Source organism: Cherax quadricarinatus, chromosome 72 (genome assembly GCF_038502225.1).
Source record: "Cherax quadricarinatus isolate ZL_2023a chromosome 72, ASM3850222v1, whole genome shotgun sequence".
NCBI lineage: Eukaryota > Metazoa > Arthropoda > Malacostraca > Decapoda > Parastacidae > Cherax > Cherax quadricarinatus.
Genome location: NC_091363.1, coordinates 4,856,892 through 4,876,400, shown reverse-complemented (window position 1 = coordinate 4,876,400; position 19,509 = coordinate 4,856,892). Strand labels below are relative to the sequence as shown.

Sequence of the window (19,509 nt, the reverse complement as noted above, 5' to 3'; positions counted from 1 at the left end):
CCAGCTTTTCTCACTCGTAACTGTGTAGCAGTCAAGTTGTCGAAGATGTCCTCTGTACCAAGATAACGTTGTGCTCCAGTGTCAGTGTGAACATGATCATAGTATACAATACCGACAAGTCCATATGTAAGACATTTACAATAGTTAGGTATCTTTATTTAGAAACTTTTCGCCTACATAGTAGGCTTTCTCAGTCGAATACAAACTTTAGAACAACTAGGCACAATACCGTGACTGGAACAATGAACAAATAACCCTCACTACTACTACTACTACAGCAGCATTACCCCTACTACTGTTTACTTCCTCTCTTGGTCCCGTCCCTGTCCCCCTCGCCTCTATATACTGGCTCCCTCACTCGTTTTTGTTAGTGTGATTCGGAAATGGTTCAAGTCGGACCGAAACGTTGTCGTTAGCTTCTCTCTCCTATGTGCGGATTATTTGTGTACAGACTGAAGAAACCTACTGTGTAGGCGAAATGTGTCGGAATAAAGATGCCTAACTGTTGCACATGTCTGATTTATCAAGTTGTCTGTATTGTATACCATTATCATATTCACAAGGTAAGAGTATAAGAAGGAAGAAAGATGGAGAAGGAGGGAGGAAGAGAGAGAGGTAGGTAGGTGGGTTCAGAAGCAGCGAGCAACGGGATATCTTACAACATCCTGGTGTGGATCAGGTAGAAGTTAACCTGAGGACGCCTTGTTGATGTTCATGTGTTTGGTAGTGGGATTAGTGGGGGGGGGGGGTTGGAGAGAGGGAGAGGAATAAGAACTTACCAGTATCACCCCACACCATTATAGAAAGTGATGAACACAAGAACTTAATTTGTTGCTATTATTACTTTTTCATGAACGTGTGTAACCTCACCTATACATTTAGCTTCCATCCCGTGTGTGTGTGTGTGTAGGTTTTGTGGTTAGGTAGGTGAGTAGTGTTGTAGTACATACTGCCTCCTGGACCCAGTAAATATATATAGGGGAGGAGAGTGTAGTGCTAGTATAAGTAATAGTAATAGAAAATGCGTCTCAAGTTACATGTAATACTAACGAGTATTGTATTTACCGAGGTGGTCTGACCACCTCAAATATTATTTCTTCAAGGTTGGTGGGCTGATTATATAATCTACATTTCACTACTGCTGCCTCTATTTGACTGAAGAAGCCTACTGTATAGGCGAAATGTTTTAACAATAAAGATACCCATCTGTTGTACATGTGTGTTACTCATCATATTTCCCGTGCTGCAGGCAGGTGTTCTGAAGGTTGTCGCATCTGTTGGCATGCGTTTCTTCATGCGTGTTTCAGTGTTTACTTTTCTGCCCCCCCTCCCCCCCAGCAAGGAATAACAATAACACCTTTGTGGAGTATTTCTCTGCGCGGTATTTTAGTTTTGGTGAGGTTTTTGAGACGCCAGTGGCTATGGGAGAATAGTCAACTACCAAACCCTAGGATATTTTAAGTATGAGACACTTGTGCAACATTTGAGGAAAGGTTTTGCCAGCCAGTGACTTCTTCAGTCCAGTACAGAGAATGACAGGAAGGTGAGAAGTGCAAGGTAATCAGTCCCTCAGACCACCAAGACAGGCTGAACATATCGAGCCTAGGATGAAGGACTGGTTACCTGGTACTTCTCATCGTCCTTTGTAATTCTGTGTACCGGACAAGAAGCCTCTGGCTGGAGAAACCTTTCCTCAATAAAGATTCGACCAAATGTTCAACAAGTGTCTTATTCAACTTAACGGTTTTCAAAACCATTGTCATCACACTAGGACAGAGGTTGCCAACGTTTTCTATATCCCGCACTCCTAAGAAATGTTTGATTAATGTTGCATCACCTCCTACAAAAGTAACATCACACTTGAAGATAAGGAAGTCAAATTTATAGTTTTTGAATCACAAATTGAAGCAAATGCAGTACTGCGGGTGAACAAATTGAATTAAAAAAATAAGCTTTTAATTCGGTGCTTAAAATGCAAACATAAATTGATCAATTAGAAAAGTTTTTGTAAAATAAATGAATGAAATTGCACCCCAGGTTGGGAACTCCTGGACTAGGATATTTGATTGGAAATGTTTCAGTTCTGGGACTTGGAATGACCAAGGTCCCAGGACCAGCACCTTTAACTGACTCAAGAAATCGTAATGACCTAGTTGGATGAATCTTATTGTGGCTAGCTGGTCTAGTGGCTAACGCGACGGGCTGGAGTTTTGAGACTCTATGACCGCGGGTTCAATCCCGGCCGGGGGTATGGTTTACCAGCACCTTTCTAATAAATATGTCCAAGTGTATGCAATTTTGTGGGTTTTTTCTTAAACAGTTTATCGGCATCACAAACCATTTTTTACCAGCTAGTGGGTATGGCGGCTCTTACATTGCCTGGGGCGAGTATTCCAGGCACATTCTGAACAACCTGGCGGTTAGGAACAATGATGAATTTGCAAATCATACCACGGGTGGGGATAGAACCCGCGAAAAGAGTCTCAAAACTCCAATGTGCAGCAGTAACTGCTGCACAATGAAATAGGTAACAGACACACTGTTGATGCATTTAATTTTGTTTAATAATAATTATAGGTGGAGGTAGGTTAAAAGCAAGTATAGGGCGGGAGTGTGAGGTTGATTCCTGGCAGGCTGCCTGTTGCTTACTCTCTCTCTAAGGGTCACTGTCGCTGCCTACTTCCCCAACCCCCTTATCCCGGTCCCAGACATCCACACCTCCGCCATGACATCCACGCCTCCGTCATGACACCCTCACCTCCGCCACGACACCCTCACCTCCGCCACGACACCCTCACCTCCGCCACGACACCCTCACCTCCGCCACGACATCCACACCTCCGCCACGACACTTATTTCTTTCTGCGGTATACAAATTGTAGTTTACATATAAAATATTAAACAAAATTGAAAGCCACTACCACGCGGTGCATTTCCTCAACTTCACCTCCACCGTCAACCTCCCCTCCACCGTCTATCCCTCTCTCCTATATCTACAGTAAGACTGGTAGTAGTCTTCCATTCATTGTTCCACAGTAAGACTGGTAGTAGTCTTCCATTCATTGTTCCACAGTAAGACTGGTAGTAGTCTTCCATTCATTGTTCCACAGTAAGACTGGTAGTAGTCTTCCATTCATTGTTCCACAGTAAGACTGGTAGTAGTCTTCCATTCATTGTTCCACAGTAAGACTGGGTCAGTTCCACATTAAGACTGGTAATAGGCTTCCATTCATTGTTCCACAGTAAGACTGGTAGTAGTCTTCCATTCATTGTTCCACAGTAAGACTGGTAGTAGTCTTCCATTCATTGTTCCACAGTAAGACTGGTAGTAGTCTTCCATTCATTGTTCCACAGTAAGACTGGTAATAGTCTTCCATTCATTGTTCCACAGTAAGACTGGTAATAGTCTTCCATTCATTGTTCCACAGTAAGACTGGTAATAGTCTTCCATTCATTGTTCCACAGTAAGACTGGTAGTAGTCTTCCATTCATTGTTCCACAGTAAGACTGGTAGTAGTCTTCCATTCATTGTTCCACAGTAAGACTGGTAGTAGTCTTCCATTCATTGTTCCACAGTAAGACTGGTAATAGTCTTCCATTCATTGTTCCACAGTAAGACTGGTAATAGTCTTCCATTCATTGTTCCACAGTAAGACTGGTAATAGTCTTCCATTCATTGTTCCACAGTAAGACTTGTAGTAGTCTTCCATTCATTGTTCCACAGTAAGACTGGTAGTAGTCTTCCATTCATTGTTCCACAGTAAGACTGGTAGTAGTCTTCCATTCATTATTCCACAGTAAGACTGGTAGTAGTCTTCCATTCATTGTTCCACAGTAAGACTGGTAGTAGTCTCCCATTCATTGTTCCACAGTAAGACTGGTAGTAGTCTTCCATTCATTATTCCACAGTAAGACTGGTAGTTGAGGTTAAGAGGCCATCGAGTGTGCTTTCTCTGCTGCCTCTTCCTTCCTCTTCCTGCTGTACCATCTTGTTCTTCCCCTCCCCATCACTGCTGTACCATCATTGTTCTTCCCCTCCCCATCACTGTTGTACCATCATTGTTCTTCCCCTCCCCATCACTGTTGTACCATCATTGTTCTTCCTCTCCCCATCACTGTTGTACCATCATTGTTCTTCCTCTCCCCATCACTGTTGTACCATCATTGTTCTTCCCCTCACCATCACTGTTGTACCATCATTGTTCTTCCCCTCCCCATCACTGTTGTACCATCATTGTTCTTCCCCTCACCATCACTGTTGTACCATCATTGTTCTTCCCCTCCCCATCACTGTTGTACCATCATTGTTCTTCCCCTCCCCATCACTGTTGTGCCATCATTGTTCTTCCCCTCCCCATCACTGTTGTACCATCATTGTTCTTCCCCTCCCCATCACTGTTGTACCATCATTGTTCTTCCCCTCCCCATCACTGTTGTACCATCATTGTTCTTCCCCTCACCATCACTGCTGTACCATCATTGTTCTTCCCCTCCCCATCACTTGTTCTTTCCCCTCCCCATCACTTTGTACCATCATTGTTCTTCCCCTCACTACTGTTGTGCCATCATTGCTGTACCATCATTGTTCTTCCCCTCCCCATCACTTGTTTTACCATCATTGTTCTTCCCCTCACTATCACTGCTGTACCATCATTGTTCTTCCCCTCCCCATCACTGTTGTACCATCATTGTTCTTCCCCTCACTATCACTGCTGTACCATCATTGTTCTTCCCCTCCCCATCACTTGTACCATCATTGTTCTTCCCCTCCCCATCACTGTTGTACCATCATTGTTCTTCCCCTCACTATCACTGTTGTACCATCATTGTTCTTCCCCTCCCCATCACTGTTGTACCACTGTCTCTTTACCATGCACTTACTACCTCACATAGAGTGGGAATCTAGGCGAATTTAGATAGTAAATAAGACCACTGCAGTAGTAGTAGTGGCAGAAACAAAAGTGGGATAGTTGGAAAAGGAGGAGGAAGAGAAGGAAGAAGTAGAAAGGTAGGAGAAAGACGGAACGTAGGCAGTAGAATAAGAAAAAAAAACGTCAAGAGTTTTCACAAGGAAGCATCTACCATGTGTACAGCATGAGAAGTAGATGACACGAGTATCTGGGTGGTATGAGCCTTTGTTTACACAGTGAGTGAGTGAGTGAGAGAGAGAGAGAGAGTGAGAGAGAGAGAGAGGGAGGGAGGGAGGGAGGGAGAGGGAGGGGGGAGGGGTGCTCATTGAGCGCGCTGCGGTAACCTCAGTAACTGGCGATCGTGATGTTTTTGTATTTTTAATGAAGGTGTAAAGAGAGGTGTGGTATGGCAGTGGTCGCGTCATCACTGTGTCATCACTTGACTGTTGACTCACCGTACGTCATGTCTATCGTCACTTAACACTGCTACCTGTCAAGATCAATGGGTGGACGCTCACCTATGTGGTTACAGGGGTTGATTCGCAGCTCCTGGCCCCGCCTCTTCGCTGATTGCCACTAGGTCCATTCTCTCCCTGATCTAAAAGCTTTATCGTACCTCTTCTTACAGCTCAGTGTGGATCCTGCCTCCACTTCATTCTCCAGATTGTTCCACTTCTTGACAACTCTATGGCTGAAGTGTGTGTGTACTCGTCTCTTTGTGGTTGCAGGAGTCGATACTCAGCTCCTGGCCCCGCCTCTTCACTGGTCGCTGCTAGGTCCTCTCTCTCCCTGCTCCCTCCCCCGTCTTAAAGCTATGTATGGTTCCTGCCTCCACTACCTTACTTGCTAACAACTCTGTGACTGAAGAAATACTTCCTAACATCCCTTTGACTCATCTGAGTCTTCAACTTACAATTGTGACCCCTTGTTTCTGTGTCCCATCTCTGGAACATCCTGTCTCTGTCCACCTTATCTATTCCTCGCAGTATTTTGTATGTCGTTATCATGTCTCCCCTAAACCTCTTGTCCTCCATTGTCATCAGGCCGATTTCCCTTAACCTTTCTTCGTAGGACCTTCCCCTTAGCTCTGGAACTTGCCTTGTTGCAAACCTTTGCACTTTCTCTAATTTTTTGAAGTGCTTGACCAGGTATGGACCTTTGATATTGCCCATGTACCTGCGATACAAGCTTTGACGCCCCTCCCCGTCCCCCCCCCCAGTCTCGAAGATGCACACGACCTGAATCACCATCAGCTCAACTACTGGGTTAAGCCCTGGTTCTTTCCCTCATACAAAAAACCTTCCTCTAACCAACCTACTCTTCCTCTATCCCCACTTCCCCACTCACTCCTCTTGGGGTCTTACCTAGAATATCTATCTAATCTCTCACGTAACGTTAAGGTTGCTGATATCTCTCCATCGACCTAATCAGGAATGCTATGAGATGGGAGAGTTTCTGCAAAAGATGTCGCAAGGATGCTTCCGGGGGTCAACGCCCCCGCGGCTCCAGACCAAACTTGGTCTTTTCTAGTCTATTGTGTCATATGTAAAGTGGCAGAATACACTTACCCTTACATGTGCTTCATAACACTGTACCTCTTGCTTTCTGTGTTTGAAATTTTAGAAGATTTAAATAAATGATTTAGAAAACCGACAAGTTGTTAAATGAGACACTTCAAGAGAGAGCTGGACAGATACCTAAAGTCAGTGCCGGATCAGCCGGGCTGTGGCTCGTACGTTGGACTGCGTGCGGCCAGCAGTAACAGCCTAGTTGATCAGGCCCTGATCCATCGGGAGGCCTGGTCATGGACCGGGCCGCGGGGGCGTTGATCCCCGGAATGACCTCCAGGTAACCTTCAGTCTACTGCAGAGAAAGGTGGAAGATGAGGAGGAGCCTGGAGTCGATGTGTTCAGTCCATTAAGACTGATGGACTTAGCACATCGACTCCAGGCTGAGGGACTGTTTACCTCAGATTCCTCTTCGTCTTTCACCTTTCTCTGCATTAGACTGAAGAAGCCACTGGCTGGTGGAACGTTTTTAGAATTCAGATGACTGTTGTGAGATGGAGTCACTGGGGCAACGATCAATTAACAGATTTATAACAAACATTTCCCTCAATCATTGCCAAGTTTCCAGTGTTCTCGACGACCGAAACGTTGCCCAGTTATTATTCCCAATTTGTGGATAAGCTGATAATTCACAAATGTCCCGCACATAGGAGAATGAAACTTGTGACGACGTTTCGGTCTGACTTGGACCAAGTCGGTCCAAGTCGGACTGAAACATCGTCATAAGCTTCTCTCTCCTGTGTGCGGGTTAATTGTGTATTGTTCCAGTCACGGTATTGTGACGTTTTGTTCTTTAGTTGATAATTGTTGCAACTGCAATATAGTGATTGTTATTGTTCGCCAGAAGTATTGTTGCAGCTATGTTATTGTTTCTTGGTAATGTCTGCATAAATAACTCATTACGATTGTGACTAGAGATAAACATAGTTCTTTACCTGTGTAAGTTGCTCAGCTATCACAACTTTGGGGTCCAGTTCCTGGACCCATTATGTACCTCTGTAATCTTGTGACTACCGCCCACAGGATGGGTATGGGGTGCATAATCAAGTTGTTAAACTGTTAACTGTGTTGGTGTTGAGCCTGCGTGCTTCTAACACCGAGAGTCTGCTTGATCAGGCTGTTAACCAGGAGTCTGGTCAAGGACCGGGCCGTGGGGTCGATGACCTCCCTGGGAACCATCAAAAGATAGACCGCAGATGCTTAGCTGCAGGTGTGTTGGTTCATGGTGAGGGAGGAAGAGAGGGAGTGAAGGAGCATGGGAGAGATGGAGGGAGTGAAGGAGTAAGAGAGAGAGAGAGAGATGGAGGGAGTTGGGTCACTAGATCAAGGTTAAAAAATAAATGTCCGGTTGGCCCCGCTCGGTCAACACGGAACTGGTTTGTGGTGGACTGGTAGACAGTGGTTAGTGGATGGTGAGCCGAGTGTGTGTACGTTAATGGGTGGTGGGTGGCTGAGGCGGTCACTGGGTGGTGGGTGGAGGGTGGCTGAGGCGGTCAGTGTAGGGTTGACGAGGGTACAGTGTAGTGTACACAAATAACCCGCACATAGGAGAGAGAAGCTTACGACGACGTTTCGGTCCAACTTAGACCATTTCGAAGGAAGTGTCCCGGTCTCGTCCTATATATACTGACTTGCTCACTCTTTTGTGTCAGTGTGGCTTTGTAAATGGTCGAAGTCGGATCGGAGCGTTGTCGTAAGCTTCTCTCTCCTATGAGCGGGTTATTTGTGTACATACACTCACTTCTTAATTATCTCTGTATTAGGACTGAAGAAGCTACTCTTGACGAAATCTTTTGTGTAATGACCTGACTTGTACATAAGTGTCTGTTTCCACGTTCATGAATATTTACGAGATGGAGAGAGCAGGTGGACGGCACGTACTGGGCGTGTGCTTGTCCGTGCGTGGCGAGCAAGTCACCTTGACATTATAACGTACAGAGGGCAGTAAGAACATAAGAACATAAGAACGAAGGAACACTGCAGAAGGCCTACTGGCCCATGCGAGGCAGGTCCAAGTCCCTACCGGCTTAAGCCAATGCACCCAACCTAGTCAGGTCAGGTCACATTGACTTAAGGGAGGAACACGGCAACCGACCTGTTAGCACAAGCTATCAGGTCCAACTCACACCCACCCACATCTACTCATGTATTTATCCAACCTATTTTTAAAGCTACACAACGTTCTGGCCTCTATAACGGTACTTGGGAGTTTGTTCCACTCATCCACAACTCTATTACCAAACCAGTACTTTCCTATATCCCTCCTGAATCTGAATTTTTCCAACTTAAAACCATTGCTGCGAGTCCTGTCTAGGCTAGATATTTTCAGCACACTATTTACATCCCCTTTATTTATTCCTGTCTTCCACTTATAAACCTCAATCATATCCCCCCTAATTCTACGTCTTTCTAGAGAGTGCAGTTTCAGTAACTGGCGTCCGTGTCACACATTCATCGCTAGACAACTTTTTTTGTATCATGTCTCTCAAAGACCGCTGTGGGGAGAGTCATTAACTCTCCACACACTGTTAGGCTGCTGTAGGCCTACGCAGTAAGACATGCGCAGTATCAGTATACTTATAAAGCAAACTTTTCACCATGACAGGCTTCAGTATTTTATATAATTTTACCCAGTAGGCTTGTTTGGGCAGGGTGGAGCCGATTCCTTTGGTCAAGAGCCCGTCACCAGTTTCAAAGTGCTCGCTAGAAGGGGTAAAGAAAATAAATGGGAAGCAAGTCCCGTAGCTTGATCGCTAGCGCACTCAAGTCTCGTGTTGAGGTCCGGGGTTCTATCCCCGGTTATGCTCTGCGTAACCAGGGGCTTTCTCTATAGCAGTATGTCATTGATGTCAGCTATGGTCTGTATAAGTTGTATCATGTACTTGTAAAAATAAATATTATTATTATTATTAAAAATAAAGCAAGTAGAGCAAGATAAATAATGATGAAATTTCTGATGGTTACGCTATGTAATACTGGTGTTGCTCGGCCATTTTATTCCATTTTCAACATAAATGGAAGAGTTATATACATACCAGACCTGCTCCCCCCAACAACTACAAACAATCGCACTGGGATGGTCCAATAGTGGAAAATATAGCCTCATCAATGCTGTGTCAGGGAAGGATAGAGCCCGCCGCCTGGCAGTGAGAGCACCTGTTGACTGTTCCCAACTCCAGCCTTGGCACACGCCTCGACCCACAGACCATCCGCATCGGTGTTGCCCTTCGACTTGCCGCCCCTATTCTTGCCGAACACAGGTGTATTTGTGGCAGTGAAGCAGCAGACCGATTCGGGTACCACGGTCTTGTGTGCCGTAAATCCGAGGGAAAGATTGCAAGACATGAGGTTAATAACATAATCAAGAGGAGCCTCACAACAGCCGGATGCCCAGCAGTAAGAGAGCCACCCCAGCTATGCAGATCTGATGGCAGCCAGAAGCGTCTAGATGGTATCACCCTTCAAGCCTGGACAGATGGGAAGCAGGTGGTGTGGGACTATACATGTGCATCTACCTTGGCTGATACCTATCTCCAATACACCAGGGAGGAAGGAGGGGCAGCTGCCAGCTTCAGGGAGTCCCAAAAGTCTAGAAAATATGGAGAACTTGCCCATCATTATATGTTTGTTCCCATAGGCTCAGAGACCCTTGGCTCATAGGGAAAGAATGCATCTAAATTCCTTAAGGAGCTCGGAAAAAGACTCCTCAGGGTAACTATGGATCCCAGGGCAGCAGGTTTTCTGTTCTAGCGGCTCACTGCGGCTGTTTAAAGGTGTAATGCCTGCTGTATTTTGGGCACACGCCCCAGCTCTGAGGAGCTGGATGAGATTTTCGCCCTATAATCGGTGATACACACGTAACAACATGTACCGTATATGCCACCTTTATATCAAAAATGTATCTCTTAAACCTTTTGTACCATATTATGTAATAAAATATTCCTACTGGTAAAAAAAAATATATGAAAAGATGGGGTGGTAGGGGAAGTGGAATATTCAAACGGCTTCAGGAAGAAATCCAAATATTCTTCCTTGAAGCCTTTTTATCCACTTATCCGAGGCTATGGGTCCCACAATTTACACCAGAGGTGGACCCCCTAATAAAAACATGCATATTTATTTAGGAAAATGTACATAGTAAAAATTTACGCTTTTAGCTCAAGTAATTAGCATCTTACCCTGTCAAAACTGATTTAATATAACTTAATTGTGCCCAACTTGCTAAGGTCAGCCTAAATTTAGCTAGTGTTAGGTAACATAAAAGGTTTATCAGGTATATTAATTTCCTGATATTCAGACTAATTCTTGCAAAGTTAATTCTCTCTTTCATGCACATGCACACAAACTGGTCATGGTGTGGAAAATTAGTATTGTTTAGCGTGGTTCGGAGAATGATGGCAACCCATCAGGATTTGTTGAGAGAGAGAGAGAGGGGGGGGGGGAGTAAATGGAAACAAGATAGGCGGAAGTAGGAAGGAAGAGGAAAACATGGATGTTGTGGCGGGGTGACATAAGCAGTGGAGGTAAAAAGTGGGAAGGGAAAGCAATGTACTGGTGAAGGAGAGGAAGATTACGAGTTGTAATAATGTTGGTAGAATTACCCACAATATGTTAGGTTTGCGTGCAGCCAGCAGCAACAGCCTGGTTGATCAGGCTCTGATCCACCAGGAGGCCTGGTCACAGACCGGGCCGCGGGGGCGTTGACCCCCGGAACTCTCTCCAGGTAAACTCCAGGTAAAAGGACACAAGTGCAGCTAATACGACATTTTTATTGTGGCAACGTTTCTCTCCAGGAGCACACTAAAAATTAATATTAGTTGCACATGTATCTTTTTACCTAACAAGGTAGGTAGATTTGGATGGGCCAGGAAGCAGGAAGACGCCAGTAAGAAGGTGGAATCTTCCTAGCGTCTCTTATACCCTCCTTCCTTCCCCTCCTCTTCCTGTGTTCGTACCACCATCGGTGTAGGAGCAGGGGGTCGCAGGGGTCATAACCCCCGGAGTTAACCAGAAGTAAACAACCCCTACTCTTATTGATGTACCTGCCTTGTTTGTCACTGCCTCGGGCGCATTTCTTAGGGCTTATTTCTCAATCGTGTTCACTCTGGTTGACAGGAGAGTGATTCCTTCCCTGTGGCGCTCCCTTCCTGTGGTGCCTCCTTCCCTGTGGCGCCTTCTCCCCTGTGGTGCCTCCTTCCCTGTGGCGCCTCCTCCCCTGTGGTGCCTCTTCCCCTGTGGCACCTCGGTAAGCTTTGAGACACTGCCTCTTCATCACGACATAATATGCTCCGTGAATGGTGAAACCTGTCCCATCCAGCACTTTTGACAGAGGTCAGATCAAAGAGTTCTGTAACCTAAGGTTACCTGCAGGTCACCTGGAGTCGCTTTCGGGGATCACCGCCCCCGCCGTCCGGTCTCAGACCAAGCCTCCTGGTTGTTGGCCTGATCCATCAAGCTGTTAGTGACTTCGTTACTTTTGTTTTCCGTGTATTCATATTTTCCTTTATTCCCCTTTGTTTTTTTGCACGGGGTTTTACAGGATGAATTTGGAGCCCCTCCCCCCCTCTCTCTGCCTCATTGTTTTTGGTTATCAATTTATGTTGGGTCAGCCTACATGTAGTGGGTGTTGTGTAGTACAAGTGAACCCGAGTTTGCGTCATGTTGTTTAGGCTGGTTGTCGCTAGGCTAATGCAAGTAGACATTCTTAGCTATATTATGAAATTGTTAAATGTCGAGAGCCTATTGCAGCTCTGAATTTGCATTTTACATGTAATTGCATGTATTCTTAGCTATATAATACAGTACGACTGCACAGATCTCCCCTCCTGTCCTTTTTTTCGCTCATATATAAAAAGTTGGTTGCTCTGCTGTGTTGGTGGAGACATCTTCATAAAAATTTTGTTTCCCCTGTGTATGTGATAGGCCGTTATGAAAGATGGTTATTCCCTAGTAATAGCATTTCTAGTTCTGCTAGAATGAAACCTTTCAAGCTGCCATAGCTGAAGTACCTTGAACTTTATTGTATCCTCGCTGACCTACTGAAGTCTCTCAGCTCAGGCTGACACATTTAAACACTATGACAGGGAAACACCATCCTGTGTGATTGAATATGACGGGGAAACATTATTCCCAGTGAGTAGCTGTAATATAGAATAGGGTAGCAGCACCCTGCTGATGTATCCGATTTTGAAAAAAAAAATGTCCTCCATCCTAATAATGTGAACCTATTACCACCTATTACACTGACCCCCTTCCTTATCCCTCCTTCATCACTCTGGGTGCCGCCAAGCTAATTGGTGAGAGCATTGAATGTTCACAATTTCAAGGTCCCGAGTTCGATTCCCTCCCTCTATTTCTCTGCCGTTCAGTTTTCTTAAACTCACCCTCCTTGCGTTTCTATCTCCCTTAGCCTCCCACTAGTTAAACTCTCCTGTATTTCTCTCCCTTTTAAAATCGGAAGGAAATGACATCATCCTTATGCCCCCCTCTCCCTTCCCTTACTTATTTTCCTTCTTTTTTTTCCTTGCATTCTTTTTCCTTTCTCCCAACTCTTCTGTGGTATAAACCCTGATAATTGATACAGACAAGGTTTATAAAAGCACGTGAGTCAGCGGGCCGCCAGCATCAATAGCCTGGTTGAGCAGGCAAGCACCAGACAAGCCCGGCCCATGGCAGGGCTACGAGAGCAGGAAAGCGTTTGAGTCCTGGAACTTTCCAAGTGATCAAGGTCCCAGGACCAAAACAACCTGCAAATATGAGAAAGTTACAACAATGTTTCGGTTCAACGTTGGACGAATAACTAATCACACACTAACTGTTTGTGTGTGACTAGTTACGGTATTGTGCCTTTGTATGCTTCCTAATATTCTAGTGCCCGAAATGCTCAGCATAACTTTCTATATAGTGGTATATCATTGATGTCAACTAGGCCTGTATACCTTGTATATGTACTTGTAGTAAATATATTATTATTATTTGTTTTTGTCCTTTTAAAAACAGCTCAGCTGTCACTTCCTCCTCTTTAATAGTGTTTTTCCAGTGTAATAACTGAGGGTCACGGGAGCACTGTGTCAGCCAGGGTTAAGGTCAACACAATACATGCTTAAGTAATAGCGAGTCGTCAGGTTGTCTATACTTAGATATGTATTCTCTCTCCGTATATATACAACAAGTGGTGTTTGTCCCTGGGTGTATATATGCAGTTGTATATCTCTCGGTGTATATACACCGAGAGTTGTATATCTGTGTGTGTACGCCAGGAGTATATCTCACTCTGCCACGTATATATGCAGACTTATTCCTGGCTCATTGTCAAGCCATCTGCATTAATTAAACATTCTAAAAACGAGATAGAGATGTTCTCAGCAAATTACAGTGCACACTTGACTAATATTATAGTATATAACCAAATATGCATGAATTTCCTCAGTTTAAAAAAATGAGAGAATGGCGCATGGTAGAGGTCATTGTTATTAAAAAATGGTGTTTTTTTTTTCGTATTGCATGATCATCATTATAATATCTTGCATTTAGTCAGTTTGCTACGCTAAATTTGATTAGTTTTTGTTTTTTTAGGCCACTCTTAAAATAGCTTCATGTTATTCTTGGGAAACTTAATGAGAGGGACACTGTTATAATTTAAAAAATTGGGTCTTGGTAGATTTGTAATAATTTATATACAATTATGTTGGATCGGCATGTAATTAGGTCAGTATTTTTGTTGTAATTTACAGACAGAATATTGCACAACTTATTACGCTGTACAGTGGTTTGTAATCGTGTCACTACGATTTCGTGAGTTATAATGACGGCTTTGAGGGGACTTGAGGTAGAGTTCGTCACTGCCACACTGGCAGGAGATTCATCTGTAAAAACTTGCATTTGTGGTTACAGTGGTGCCCATGCTAATCTCCATATGGTGTATAAATATACTTAGTTAAATGAAAGAAATTGTGGCCAGCTGGCCCAGTGGCTTACGCATTGGCCTAGAATTTTACGACTCACTTGCCATGAGTTTGATCCCTACCCATACCGTGGTTTATTAATAATGTTATTTAGCTTTGTTAGATTATCATAGGTTGAATTATCATAATTTATCACTACTGTCTGCCTATAATAATAACTTTTATTCTGAGAGAGTTAGATCTAAGGAAAGGGTAGCAATAATGTTGAAGGATCAGTTAAGGCAGCACAAGAGGGAATATAAATGTAAAAGTTAAAGGATTATGTGGATTAAAATAGAAGTTTGATACAAAAAGGTGGTTTTAATAAGTATATATGCACCTGGAGAAGAGAGGGGGGAGAGAAATTTTGGAAGATGTTGAGTGCGAAGGTAATTTTGAACCAGGTGAGAAAGTAATTGTGATGGGGGACCTGAATCCCAAAGTTAGAGGGCGTGGTAGGTAAGTTTAGGGTGCCAGGGGTAAACAATAATGGGAGACCTTTGACTGAACTTTGTAGTATAGGACTGAAGAAGCCATGAGTGCTCTCTTCAGCCCTAATTTCCTGTACATGTGTATCTTTTTTCCACACGGTTATCGGGTTTAAAAAACTACAACACGTAAGTAATTAAGGTTGCATTTAACCTATTCACCACTAATCATGAATAATTTAATGCACATAAGAAGAATTAAAATTAACTCAGTTTTTACAATAAAGTGACTTTTGATCTTTGTCATATGATGCCCGGTTCAGTAAAGCCGCATGATGGACCAAGTCATAGCAACTGCTGATACAGGCCATTCCCAGTGGTCTGAATGAGTGTGTACTGTTGCAGGCTGGTGACTACGTTGTTGCAAGCAGTGTGTGCGAGCAGCTGGTGTCAGGTGGTCACCGTGAGGGCTGGGTGGTGTGCGAGCAGCTGGGTAGAGCTCACCAGTATGCCAATCTTGCTGCCAGGGCCAGATTTCTTAATTTTGCACTCACCTATGCCACTCCCAGTCATTTGGAAACCCTTCTGAATGCCAGGTAACTTAGTTTGTATATGTGGAGTTAATTACCTGATCTCATACTGTGAGTGAAAGAAATCACAGGAAATAAATGATATCTTAATATGTAGTATAAACAGTGAAAAAGTAATAATCCAAGCACGTTTTGTGATGTCTCACATTATCAAGGAACAGCTGTTCCTTGATAATATTAGTGAGAATTCACAAATGGAAATATTGGCTTCCTCCATAAGCCGTGTGTGCCATAAGAGACTAAAATACTGGGAGCAAAGGGCTAGTAACCTCTTTCCTGTATAAATTACTAAATGTGAAAAAAAATAAAAACTTTTGTTTCTTATTTTTTTGGGTCACCCTGCCTCAGTGGGAGACGGCTGATGTGTTAAAAAAAATTCAAGATTAGTAAGCTGATGAATGTTTTTTTTTTTTAGGTAGGACAGAAATCCAGGCGTTGCCACACAGGATCCAGATACTGTTTTAAAACAAAGTTCCCAGCACAGATATTATGTCATCGTATATGCTTTTACGAACACACGATGCCCTAAACCAAGCAATAATAAGACATTTATTTTTTAATTGACTTCATCCAAACTGTGGTGCCATGCAGCACTGTTTGCTGCTAGTATCTACATCTACAGTTGTGCAAGAATGGTATATAATACCGACAAGATGAAATTAAGACACATGTGCAGCATCTGGGTATCTTTATTGTAGACGTTTCGCCATCCAGTGGTTTTATCAATACAAATTCTAGGACATAACTTGAAGACAGTAGGACTATATACAGAAGAGCATTCACCAAATTCAACTTCAATAACAAAAACATAAAGTGGGACCAAGTAAACCAAGTCCTTACCGATATAAGCTGGGAACATATACTAAGCAACACAGACCCCAACTTATGCCTAGAACAGATTAACTCGGTGGCACTCGATGTATGCACAAGGCTTATTCCTCTAAGAAAAAGGAGGAGTAGATGTACAATAGAAAGAGACAGGCGCTCCCTTTACAGGCGACGGAAAAGAATAACAGAGCGGCTAAAAGAGGTCAATATATCTGAAATGCGTAGGGAGACACTGGTCAGAGAAATAGCAAGCATCGAACTTAAGCTAAAAGAATCCTTTAGGAGTCAGGAATCACGGGAAGAACTAAAAGCCATAAAAAGTATTTCTTCTCCTATGCCAAATCAAAATCGAGAACAACGTCCAGTATTGGGCCCCTACTTAAACAAGATGGGTCCTACACAGATGACAGCAAGGAAATGAGTGAGCTACTCAAGTCCCAATATGACTCAGTTTTTAGCAAGCCGCTAACCAGACTGAGAGTCGAAGATCAAAACGAATTTTTTTATGAGAGAGCCACAAAATTTGGTTAACACAAGCCTATCCGATGTTATCCTGACGCCAAATGACTTCGAACAGGCGATAAATGACATGCCCATGCACTCTGCCCCAGGGCCAGACTCATGGAACTCCGTGTTCATCAAGAACTGCAAGAAGCCCCTATCACGAGCCTTTTCCATCCTATGGAGAGGGAGCATGGACACGGGGGTCGTCCCACAGTTACTAAAAACAACAGACATAGCCCCACTCCACAAAGGGGGCAGTAAAGCAACAGCAAAGAACTACAGACCAATAGCACTAACATCCCATATCATAAAAATCTTTGAAAGGGTCCTAAGAAGCAAGATCACCACCCATCTAGAAACCCATCAGTTACACAACCCAGGGCAACATGGGTTTAGAACAGGTCGCTCCTGTCTGTCTCAACTATTGGATCACTACGACAAGGTCCTAAATGCACTAGAAGACAAAGAATGCAGATGTAATATATACAGACTTTGCAAAAGCCTTCGACAAGTGTGACCATGGCGTAATAGCGCACAAAATGCGTGCTAAGGAATAACAGGAAAAGTCGGTCGATGGATCTATAATTTCCTCACTAACAGAACACAGAGAGTAGTCGTCAACAGAGTAAAGTCCGAGGCAGCTACGGTGAAAAGCTCTGTTCCACAAGGCACAGTACTCGCTCCCATCTTGTTCCTCATCCTCATATCCGACATAGACAAGGATGTCAGCCACAGCACCGTGTCTTCCTTTGCAGATGACACCCGAATCTGCATGACAGTGTCTTCCATTGCAGACACTGTAAGGCTCCAGGCGGACATCAACCAAATCTCAGTGGGCTGCAGAAAACAATATGAAGTTCAACGATGAGAAATTTCAATTACTCAGATATGGTAAACATGAGGAAATTAAATCTTCATCAGAGTACAAAACAAATTCTGGCCACAAAATAGAGCGAAACACCAACGTCAAAGACCTGTGAGTGATCATGTCGGAGGATCTCACCTTCAAGGACCATAACATTGTATCAATCGCATCTGCTAGAAAAATGACAGGATGGATAATGAGAACCTTCAAAACTAGGGAGGCCAAGCCCATGATGACACTCTTCAGGTCACTTGTTCTATCTAGGCTGGAGTATTGCTGCACACTAACAGCACCTTTCAAGGCAGGTGAAATTTCCGACCTAGAGAATGTACAGAGAACTTTCACGGCGCGCATAACGGAGATAAAACACCTCAATTACTGGGAGCGCTTGAGGTTCCTAAACCTGTATTCCCTGGAATGCAGGAGGGAGAGATACATGATTGTATACACCTGGAAAATCCTAGAGGGACTAGTACCGAACTTGCACACGAAAATCACTCACTACGAAAGCAAAAGACTTGGCAGACGATGCACCATCCCCCCAATGAAAAGCAGGGGTGTCACTAGCACGTTAAGAGACCATACAATAAGTGTCAGGGGCCCAAGACTGTTCAACTGCCTCCCAGCACACATAAGGGGGATTACCAACAGACCCCTGGCAGTCTTCAAGCTGGCACTGGACAAGCACCTAGAGTCAGTTCCTGATCAGCCGGGCTGTGGCTCGTACGTTGGTTTGCGTGCAGCCAGCAACAACAGCCTGGTTGATCAGGCTCTGATCCACCAGGAGGCCTGGTCACAGACCGGGCCGCGGGGGCGTTGACCCCCGGAACTCTCTCCAGGTAAACTCCAGGTAAATCAGTCCCTCAACCTAGGAATAGGTTGAACATGTGTCTTAATTACATCTACAGTCTGATTGATCAGGCCATCGACCAGGAGGCTTGATCTGGTACCAGTCCAAGAGGGCGATGACTCAGAATCAACTATAAGTAGACTGAGTCAGACCAATATTAAATGTGGATAGCTGAATGCAACCAAGGTGTTGGCATTGAAAATAAAAAATAAGAATTTAGTCAACAGTTGATGCTGCTCTTAGTCATCTCAGGTTATTGTTATTGAGTGAAATCCACAATAGCAACAACAGAAGGAATTAGTAATGAAAAATTCTGCTTATCAGTATACATATCTTTTTGTGGATTCTGTACTTCTCAAGGGTGGTTCCTTGATGCTGGTGGAGCTGATATGTACGCTGAAATCCTTGAATCAAACCTGAATGCCTGCCGTCACCCCCAGGCACTGTATGATTCCTATAGGTTTAGTGCTCCCCTATGAATATTACAATAAAGTAATAATTATGTGGATTCTACATCATGTCTCCTCTTTAAAAGTTCTGTATTAAGACTTGGTGTAGGGCACTAGGTGTCATTTTAAGTTGCTCACAAATAGGTATGATAGAAAAGAGAGGCATTTTATTTCATAATATCAGCTTCACACAAGTGACAAAAACAGTACAAATTAAATATAAAACTTAGGTATGATAATTGCTTTATGAAAACAAAGAGTATAAAACTTACATAGGTACAGCCTTTGCTTTGTAAAAACAAGGAATATAAATCTTAGATATGATACTTGCCGTATAAAACAAGGTTAACCAGAGAGATAAAAAAAATAAGTTTCCATTATTTATATATGTATTTATTCTTTTTAGGAATGAAGTAGAAATGGCAATGTTGTATGCCAAAGTCAACACCCAGATGGATACTGAAGACACCACTGGAGACTCTGATGATGGTTTTGTTGATGCCAAATCACATGTAAGTTATTTCCAACCTTAAAAGTACAGTAGATAAGAAAGTTTCATTACAGTACCCATTAG

At 43.6% G+C, this 19,509-nt stretch overlaps 1 protein-coding gene across 2 annotated transcripts in view; it reads left to right on the top strand.

The window, feature by feature from the left end:
* LOC128701438 (NBAS subunit of NRZ tethering complex) overlaps positions 1 to 19,509 on the top strand; it is a 214,185-nt gene that overhangs the window by 158,369 nt on the left and 36,307 nt on the right. For both annotated transcript variants that reach the window (XM_070100315.1, XM_070100314.1), the window contains exons 25-26: positions 15,255 to 15,445; positions 19,342 to 19,447. In XM_070100315.1, the coding sequence (XP_069956416.1) occupies positions 15,255 to 15,445; positions 19,342 to 19,447 (297 nt within the window). The remainder of the gene's footprint in view (positions 1 to 15,254; positions 15,446 to 19,341; positions 19,448 to 19,509) is intronic.